Below are 9,296 nucleotides of genomic sequence, written 5' to 3' on the forward strand. Positions count from 1 at the left end.
TCCAGGTGTTTTGTAACCTGGTCATACAAAAAGACTAGATTACTCAGGCATTATCTACCTGCTATGAACCCATGCTGGTTTCCCTTCAGCATAATTTTTTCCTGCTGGACTCTCAGATATATGAGCCTAGATAATTTTTTCTAAGGATGGAAGTGACTTTGCCAAGGATGGAGGTGAGACTGACTGCTTATAGTTGCCTGGATGCTCCGTCCTCCCTTTCTTGAAAATAGGGACCACACTGGCCGTTTTTCAGTCCTCCGGGACCTGGCCCGTGCGCCACGAGTGCTCAGATATTTTTGCCAGTGGCTGTGCAATGACGTCAGCCAGTGCCTTCAGTACCCTCGGATGGAGCTCATCTGGGCCTGCTGACTTAAATGCATGCAGTCCTTCCAAGTGACTCTGCAACATCTCAGGGTCAATGCTTGGTGAGAGCTTGCAGGATCAGACCCGTATTTTTAAGCGGTTTAGGAAGAGCTATGTTTTAAATGGTTGTAATTTAGCTCCAGAGCTCATCTGTTCAAAGTCCAGTGTTGAAAAAACTAATTAAATAAGCCGCTGGTAAATCGGGATGTTAAACTACTATTTATAAGTGGGCAGGGCAGGAGGCTAATTATGATCTAAACTGGTGGGGTCATAACCTTGCTCCTTTTAACACATCTTTTCATTGTACAGTGTTGTTTAAGAAAAACAAAACAAAAAACCTCACCAGTGTTGCTTGTGGAGGAGTATAGCTTTCATTTTTGGCTTCTTTCTTAGTGTTTTAGTTTGAAGCGAAGCAAAAATGATATTAAGGGGAAAAAATCCAGATTCATTATTCTTTTTGCTTACCCTTAAAAGGAAGGTTAATAAAACTGAAGTTTCAGATACAAAAATGGTTGAGCAAATAATCACTTGAATGTTTGTTTGCAATGCTGTATGCGTATGTGCACCCACACATGCACTCTCCCCCCCATCCCCAGTCTTTTCTGCTTTTTCCAGGGAATTATTGAATAGAAGTTAAGGACAATGTGTTTACCCCAGTTCAAAAGATCCTTACCAGTACACTCAAGATGTAAAACCTGCAGATCTATAGTGAATAAAATAGATTGTAGCTGTTATGGTTTTGTCTTGATCTGCATGAACCATAGAGAAGTTGGGCTGGAAGGGACCTCTAGAGGTTATCTAGTCCAACCCCCCCTTTTGAGGCAGGATCATTCCTATCTAAACCATCCTGAACAAATCCATTGTCCAACATATTAGTAAAACGATGCAGTCAACTCTGACACAGGCAGAGGACATGGTACCCTAACGTATTACAGCTAAAGCAGGGGGGACATGGTGGCCAATGTCCTGCTGTTGGGATAGTTGTTCAAAAGATGCTTGAGAGATCCAAGGAAGAAGGTCATGTCTCCTGCTACAAAGGAAGGTAAACCTTTCCCCCCAGCCAGTGGGTAAAATTCGTTTGTAACCCCAAATTTATGCTGACCCTGATCAGAGAGGGCAAGACCTAGCCTGTAAGCTCTGGATTTGTCAGGAGCATTGGTATACCCCAGTCAAAATCCCCATCCTTGGCTGCAGCCAACACCCAATGCTTCTGGGAAAGGTTGGCGGGGGGAAGAAACCCCTGACACAGCAGTGGGATAGGGGGGAAAAATCACATTCTGGCCCCATATGTCAACCACAAAGCCTTAAAGCCTGGGAAATACCCATAGTAGGGCATAGATATAGCTCCTCCAGATTATTATTGACAGAAGTCGCCCAACCCAGTCTTGAACATCTCCAATGATGGGGAGTCCACAGCTTCCCTAGGCATCTGCTCCAATGCCTTGTTCTGACGATGAAGACATTTTTTTTCCTGGTATCCAGTCTAAGCCTAATTCGCTGCAGCTTCATGCCATTAGTTCCCATCTGCAGCAAGAGAGAAAAGGTGTTTTCCCTCTTCTTTTATGGCAGTCCTTCAGATGTCTGAAGACTGCTTTCATGTCTACGTTTAAGTACCTTTTCTGCATGCTAAGCATGCCTATTTCCTTCAACCTGTCCTTGAATGGCTTGCCTTCCAAGCCCTTTGTCATCTTTGTTGCCTGCCTCTGGACCTTGTAACTTCTTCATGTCCTTCTTAAATTGTAGTGCGAAACTGCATGTGGTATTCTACATGAGGCTTAAGTGCCGAGTACAGAGGCATAGGCAGACGAGGTTCTTTGGGTAAATCCGATATCATTTATTAGACCAACTCAGATAGTTGGAACAATTCTTCTTAGCAAGCTTTTGGGCACAAATACCCTTTGTTAGGATGAGGAAGCATCTGCAGATGGTCGTTGGCAGAGTAGAGAGGCATTATCATTTCCCATGTCTTGCACTTGATGCATCCCAAAACTGCATTTGCCCTCTGGACAGCTACATCACATTGCATGCTCATTTGGAGTCTCTGATCTACCAAGACTTCTAGCTTTTTTCTCCATAGTGCTGCCATACAGTTGGGTATCACTTGCTTTGCATTTGTTTAATTATTCTTCCTTAGGTTTTGAGTGGCATAGTAGTTAATGGGTCCAAGTCAGCACCCCAAGCTGTTCTTATCTGTCTATCCTTGTTGGTCCTCCTCTTTGTGTAAGATTGGATCTCTAGTGATCCATTTTCACCTGTTGCCCAATTTTGAGACCTTTCAAAGCGGGTTTGATTTCTTTGCCAAAGATTTGTGCTCGTGTCCTATCACAGTTCTTGAATGGCAAGAGCGGGTATGCTACTGAGGTATGACAAATGCTTAATTTACAGAAAGGGGACATCTTTGCATCTTAAGCTGTAATGTAATACAGCCTCAGAAGATGAGAGCACTCTTCATTTAATGTCTTTCAGCAACCTTCACGTGAATTGGAGATTCAAATACTGATAAGGCTTCAGCTATCTCCTCTGTAGCTAATATACCAAATTAGCCTGACCCTATTTGCTATCATGTCACTAAGGGGCATTGGACTGCTGAACATGCCACTGCATGCATGGGAAATAAACTGAGTACCTAACTAATTGTGGGCATTCAAGATCAGTTGACACTCTTTGAAAATGTCTTGGAATCCACCTTAGTTTGAATCCCATGAGTTGAACTCACTGTCTTTTATGCTTTTCCCCTCTACTTTTCCTTAATGTGTGTTATTCATTTCATGTCCTAGACTATTACATAGCAGTGTTGTGTGCCGTTAAACAGGCCCTTCCCTGGAGTGATTGCATTGTAGTGATAGAGAACTTATTCCCCCCAAAATCTCTTCTCTTTTGTGGTGCCCCCCCAATTTAACAAAAATTTCTTAAAACCTTCATTCCTCTGCATTTAGCAGTGTCCCTTGCATAGCTCCTACCCACAAATCTTGTGCACCGTCTCTTGTTTGTCTCCTGCTTAATATGTGATGATTAGGACTAATGGAGTGGTTGAGCCACATGCAGAGTATATGGTGCACAAAATAGTTTGGAAGTTCTCAGGAGGAAAAGTGCAATATAAAAGTAAATGTGGAGGTACAGACTGTAGTGTTTTGATAACTGCATGACTCAAGTGCTTGGTAAATCTCACATATTTTCATGGACTGGTTGCCAAATGCATACTACACCATGTGCTTCCACTAAAACCTTCCTTGCAATTTCCACAAATTACTGGGTTTAGCTGTGGAAGATTTAAACCCTACCCCAAAACAACAACAACCAACAATGCCCCCCATTTGAAATTTGAATTAGTTGGTTTTTGACTCTTCAGGTCACTGTTCTATCTCCTTACTCTATGTCCATGTCCTCAGGCAGTCTATTTTGAGAGTATGGTCAGAGCTGGTAGTGGAAATAGTGCATAGGTAAGTCAGGGATGTGGTGTCTGGGGTTACACCAGTGGATACAGAATGTATTCTTTGCTCCCTACATGGAAAAATAGGGTTGGGGTGATGGCTATGCAGGTCAACTGGCACTGAAATAAGTTTTAATAGTGTAACTAAAAATGGTGCCATATTAAAAGCAACATGAGAATAAAATGATAATGGGAATTATATGGATGCCTTCTGGCAGAAAATAGAGCTGTGCAAAGAATTTTGCAAGTTCTGGATCACTGATGTTACATCCTCAAAAATATTGGACGTCTCTAACTTTAACATACTCTAAGGCTGACTTCTAGAAATGATCCAGCTGAAGTATTTGGACAGATGTCAAGCAGGATTTGTAGGCCTTGCCTCAATGGCCCGAAGCCACGTTATGGTCTAGGGCAACAAGAGCTTGGGAGCATTGGTCAGACGCTCATTAAAATGACTGTATTATTGTATCCTCTGCCTTGCAGGAGGTTGAAAGGTCCTGTGTGATCTTTGATGCATTTCCGAGCCTGTGTCTGGATGGTGGTTAAAGAGCTGAAATGTAATGAGCAGCTTTGCCCAGGATTTTATATGACATGATGATTCACGCTATGTAAAATATTAATAGTTTCATTGCTTCTTGCATTCAAATTGGCTTTCGGTCCTAGTTACTCAGGCTATAAGGCAGTAAACAGGCATTTTTTGGTGGTTGTAGTTGTTCTCTCAAGTTCAGGAAAAGACTTCAGACACATCACTGTTGCTGTTGGTGTAAGGATGTGGTAGCAAAGGAAGGGCCAAGATTGGGGTTGTGATGAGTTGGGTGCCTGTTTGGGTTGCTGTTTGCTTGACCACTGGTCTACTCCTATGGACCCTTTTATACCTAAGGTAGTGTCGTCTTGTTGGCTGAATATAAAGCCCTTTGTTCCTTTCTGACAGTCTTTGTCATCTTTGCCAAACATTATGATGTTTTTGGTGGTTTCTGTAGATGACTTATTTCTAATCAGGCTATTATAGGGCAGCATACGTCAGGGGAGTCCTCTTTTCTCCAAGAGTCTGAGCCCGGTTCGGCACCAGCACGATGTCGGCTCTTTTTACTCTCTGTACTAGTAACCAGATGAAGCAACTCCGACATTACAATGTAGACTTCTGGTATGTCTCTTTGTACTTAAAGCCAAGCTGTCAGCAAGCCATGTAGCTGTACAGCTTTTACAACACCCTGTAGTTGGGTTTCCATTGAAGACTTCCCTTTATGTTGCCTTTTAAACATACAATTAATTTTTTTTGCTCAGTCCTTAACACAGGCATCCTTTGTTGCCATTGTTCATTATCTGGAAATTAAGAATTTTTTGATTAATGAACATACTTAAAAACAAGTCGTAGGGTAATGTGTTTTTCTGGCTACAGTCTCCTAGCAACGTATCTTCCTATTAAGGTATCCCTTGTTATTTCAAGTGGACTGTGTCCAGAATACCTTTGTAAATTCTTCATCTGGTTTTTTAAATTGAACCTTTTTTTTTTTTTCTTTTCTTTTCTTTTTACGCATCTTATGACAAAGGTTGATTTAATTTCTTCAACTCTTTAACAGTAGGAGTAAAACTATGAACTAGAATATGAAGAAGGAAGAGGGAAGGCTTTGGGTTATAAAATCATAAGGATTTTGGTTGTTCCCATAATAAACCCTCTTGTGAAGCATAGAAAACAGCTGGATTGGGCCTAATTTCACAACTGTACAATGATTAAGTAATAACTCATATTTATAGGTGTTTTCATGCTAGACTTTCTTATGCCCTGTAATAGGCCTGTACATTTATACCATCCTTATATATGAACTCCTAGTTTTGATTCAGTCTAATTTGCTGGTTGCTCTGTTTAATACACGGGAAAGAAGCTGAGTTGTACGATGTCCTAACATCTATTCCTCCAGTTGCTCAGACAAACCAGTAGAAATATTTGATTAGTTTGGTGGTGCTTGTATGTTGAGCAGGTTGAACGGTTTGAGGTGCTGTTCTGTGTTTCAGTGAGAGAGATGACCTTGCTGGAGATCAAAGAAGATTCAGAGCTGGATCCAGAAGAGAACAGTGCCGTTTTCATGGGGATCCTTATCAAAGGGCTGGCCAAGCTGAAAAAAATCCCTGAGACGGTGAAGGCCATCCAGGATCGTCTGGAACAGGAGCTTAAGCAGATTGTCAAGAGGTCCACAACCCAGGTTGCAGACAGTGGCTATCAGAGAGGGGAGAGCCTTTCCCAGGAGAACCAGCCCAGGTAAGAACACTAGAGCATAAGCTGGGAATACCAGTCTGTTGGCTATCACTCACAAGAGCAGCAACAGATGTCTCCAAGGGTAAAATTTTCAGTGGCGTAGGAGCCTAAGGGAATGTCTCCATGATCATAGCAGCAAACCTTGAACAGGATGACTGTGAGCCTCCATTTGCCTGCCCTCCCTCCCCACTTCCTTGTGATCACATCAGAAATATGCAAGTGGGGCTCTTGTCCTTCTTTTTGTTACTCTCAGGTTTTTGATCTCTAGCATGCTTGAGACATCGCTGCGGAGGACACTGGAGCAGCCGTGTGGAATTGGAGCTTGCCAGTGGGAGTGGGTGGTCTGGGAAGTCCTGGCTGGGATGCTGTGGTTTTGCCGTGTGCATCTGCCCGCGGGCTCATTTTAAATTGCTGGATATTAAATTTAAAAAAAACCCTCAGTAGTTTAGAAGAATGCTCTTCTACGTACATTGCTTCCTTTTTAGCTAGTAATATCGGTGTTGGGGACAAGTCCTTTAACCCTCTCTCCCAACAGAACTTTTTTCACAGCACTTGTACTTGTGCACACGTGGAAGATGAAATTGCTCTCCAAGTCCATCTGATATCCTTGTGGGCAGGCATGTGATGATAATATTTCCCCAGTGGAGTACAGGGTGAAGCATTTACTTTCTACATATCCTGCCTTCTTGAGCTGCAGTGCATCAGATATTCACATGTTTGATGCCAAAAGATTATTAAGTTGCACCTTAAATTTAAATTAAAAGATCAATTCTAGATTTTCAGCTTTAATTCTGATATAGCCCAGAAGCAAAACCTTAGGAAAAAATTCTTTGTAGAAATAATTTGGCCAAATTCTGGTCTGATTTGCAACACCACTGAGATTAATTAGATAAGCAGCAAAGAGGTGACTTGCTTTTTTAACATGAATCTATTTGACATTCATTTGAGCCATTTCCTTGGAAATAAGGCTCTCAGAAAGGTGTTAAATATTTATACCTAAAATCTTACCTTGTGGTATTTGTAGTGTTTGTTATTTAAATGGAAGTATTTATATTTTGTTAGCTTCTAGGGTCTTGTTGGTAATTCTGGAAGGAAAAATTCAGCTCGCTAAATATTTCCTTTTTAATTGTAATGGTCTTGACTTTGCCATCACCATTCCTGCAGCAGCCTTTTCTTATAGATCGAATCCTGCCACCAATATCTTTTCCTGGTGCATAGAGCTCATTATTAGTTTGTGTGTGTGAAGACTGAATTTCCAGTTCTCGCTTCCTTCTGAAGGGCAAGGAGATCTTCAGTCTCCTTGCTTTATGGCCTTAGTCCTGTGAGATGCTGCATGCCTTCAGTGCCTGCTGAAATCAGTGAGTTGAAGGACACTTGATGTTCTGTAGACTCAGATTATATTATATAATGATGTCAACATACTCCTTGCCTCAGACCCTGGGTCCTGAGATGCACAGGAGCTGTTTAGCTGTACATGTTATGTTTCCTTGTAAAGCTCCTAAAAAAATATTTGAAAAAAGAGAGGAGCCACCACTGGGAAGGGACCTACACAGCCCTGCTTCTGAGCAAAGTCAAATGGCAAGCACTCCACGGTACATTTCCTACTTATTTAAAGGTGAATTAAAGTGTTTGAAAGCAAGTGCAATAAAAAGGTCCCCACATTAACTCTCCACATAGGAGCTCTGTTGAGAAAACCAACCTAACAAATGTAACTATGTTTTAAATCAAGAGCTCGGGTCTTTTCTGCCTGGAAAGCCAAAGGTTTTGTTTCTCTTACAAGAGCAGAAATCCGGAAGAACTTAAATCTGAGCAGGGTGTAGTTCTCTACGGCGTTTAAATGTTAATGAGATTTTCAGCAGTGCTAGGTTCTTGACCTCAGGACTTGGCAGGTAAAACGCTTTTGGTTCACCTTAAAGCTAGCCTCACACACCAATACCTCTTGGTCTTTTTATTTTTTTTTTTTCGCATCACTTGAGCTCATTGCCTGCCTTCAGCTGCTGTACTTAAAGGATATCCATAAAAAGTTATTACTACTGGCTAATAAAATGACTAATAAAAGATGACAGAGAGAGGCCCATAGGGCCTGAATCTGTGTTGTAGCTTCATCAGGGTGCTGTGCACTAAGCTCATTGCATTTGCACATAGCTTGTGTCTATTTTTGACTGCTGTGTAGTGGCAACCGAAAGGCCGGCTGGTATCTGCTCTTTCTGAAAAATGGCAGCGTCTCTGCTCCACTTGAGCCAGAGGCTAGTGGCCCGTGTTTGGAAATTCGAGAGGAATTGCTTTAGGAGCTCCTTAGACAAAATGACTGTTTTCTTCCTTGAGAGTTAAGCTGCTGAAGACTGGCCCTGCAATTTGTTTGGCAATGTTGCCTTTGGACTCTGAGGAGGTCCTGTGCCTTCCTTTCCTTGCTGTATTTTACTTCTCTACCTGGTGTGAAAGTGTAACTTTTTATTTGTGATTTTTTTTTTTATTCTTTGAAAGCATTATGAATCAACTGTCCAGAATGCATGTTTCTTGTTCCTTAAGAAAAAAAAAAAGTCAGTGCTTGTGTTTAGGTTCCAGGTAATATCAGGGGTGGTGGGTGGAGGAGGATCTGCATTTTGTCTGTAAACTAGGTAAAACCATCTAAAGTCATGTCTGTACTGTCAGGCCTCCTTGTTCTAATATGCACTTCTGTGCACATCTGCACTTTTTATATGCAGGTCTATGGACAATCAACCCAAGTTTGCAAGCTCAGGTGGAGATAAGGGGACATACTGGGCTTGAGCCGTCTCCCCTTTTGCCTACCCGCAGGCTTCACTGTCTCATAGTTTATAGTTTCATGGCTTCTAGGGTCAGAAGGGACCTGAGCAGATCGAGTCCGACCCCTTGCCCTGGCAGGAAAGTACTGGAGTCAAACGACCCCGGCAAGGTGTTCATCTAGCCTTGTCTTAAAGCCCCCCAGGGTAGGAGCCAGCACCACTTCTCTTGGAAGTTGGTTCCAGATCCTAGCTGCCCTGACCGTGAAGTCGCGCCTCCTGATGTCTAGTCTGAATCTCCCGTCTGCCAGCTTGTGACCGTTATTCCTGGTCACTCCTGGCAGTGCTCGGGGGAACAGGGACTCCCCCAATGCCTGCTGGTCCCCTTTGACTAGTTTGTAACAGGCCACTAGATCCCCCTCAGCCTTCTCTTGTGGAGGCTGAACAGGTTCAGGTCCCGTCGCCTCTCCTCATAAGGCCTTCCCTGTTGCCCCCTGACCATGCGAGT

The 9,296-nt window shown here is 42.6% G+C and overlaps 1 protein-coding gene across 2 annotated transcripts in view; it reads left to right on the top strand.

The window, feature by feature from the left end:
• EXOC4 (exocyst complex component 4) overlaps positions 1 to 9,296 on the top strand; it is a 790,055-nt gene that overhangs the window by 103,388 nt on the left and 677,371 nt on the right. For both annotated transcript variants that reach the window (XM_019509628.1, XM_019509629.1), the window contains exon 6: positions 5,807 to 6,050. In XM_019509628.1, coding sequence (XP_019365173.1) covers positions 5,807 to 6,050 — 244 coding nt within the window. The remainder of the gene's footprint in view (positions 1 to 5,806; positions 6,051 to 9,296) is intronic.

The sequence above is a fragment of the Gavialis gangeticus genome, unplaced genomic scaffold, assembly GCF_001723915.1.
Source record: "Gavialis gangeticus isolate Ggan-Ray unplaced genomic scaffold, GavGan_comp1, whole genome shotgun sequence".
Taxonomy (NCBI): Eukaryota; Metazoa; Chordata; order Crocodylia; family Gavialidae; genus Gavialis; species Gavialis gangeticus.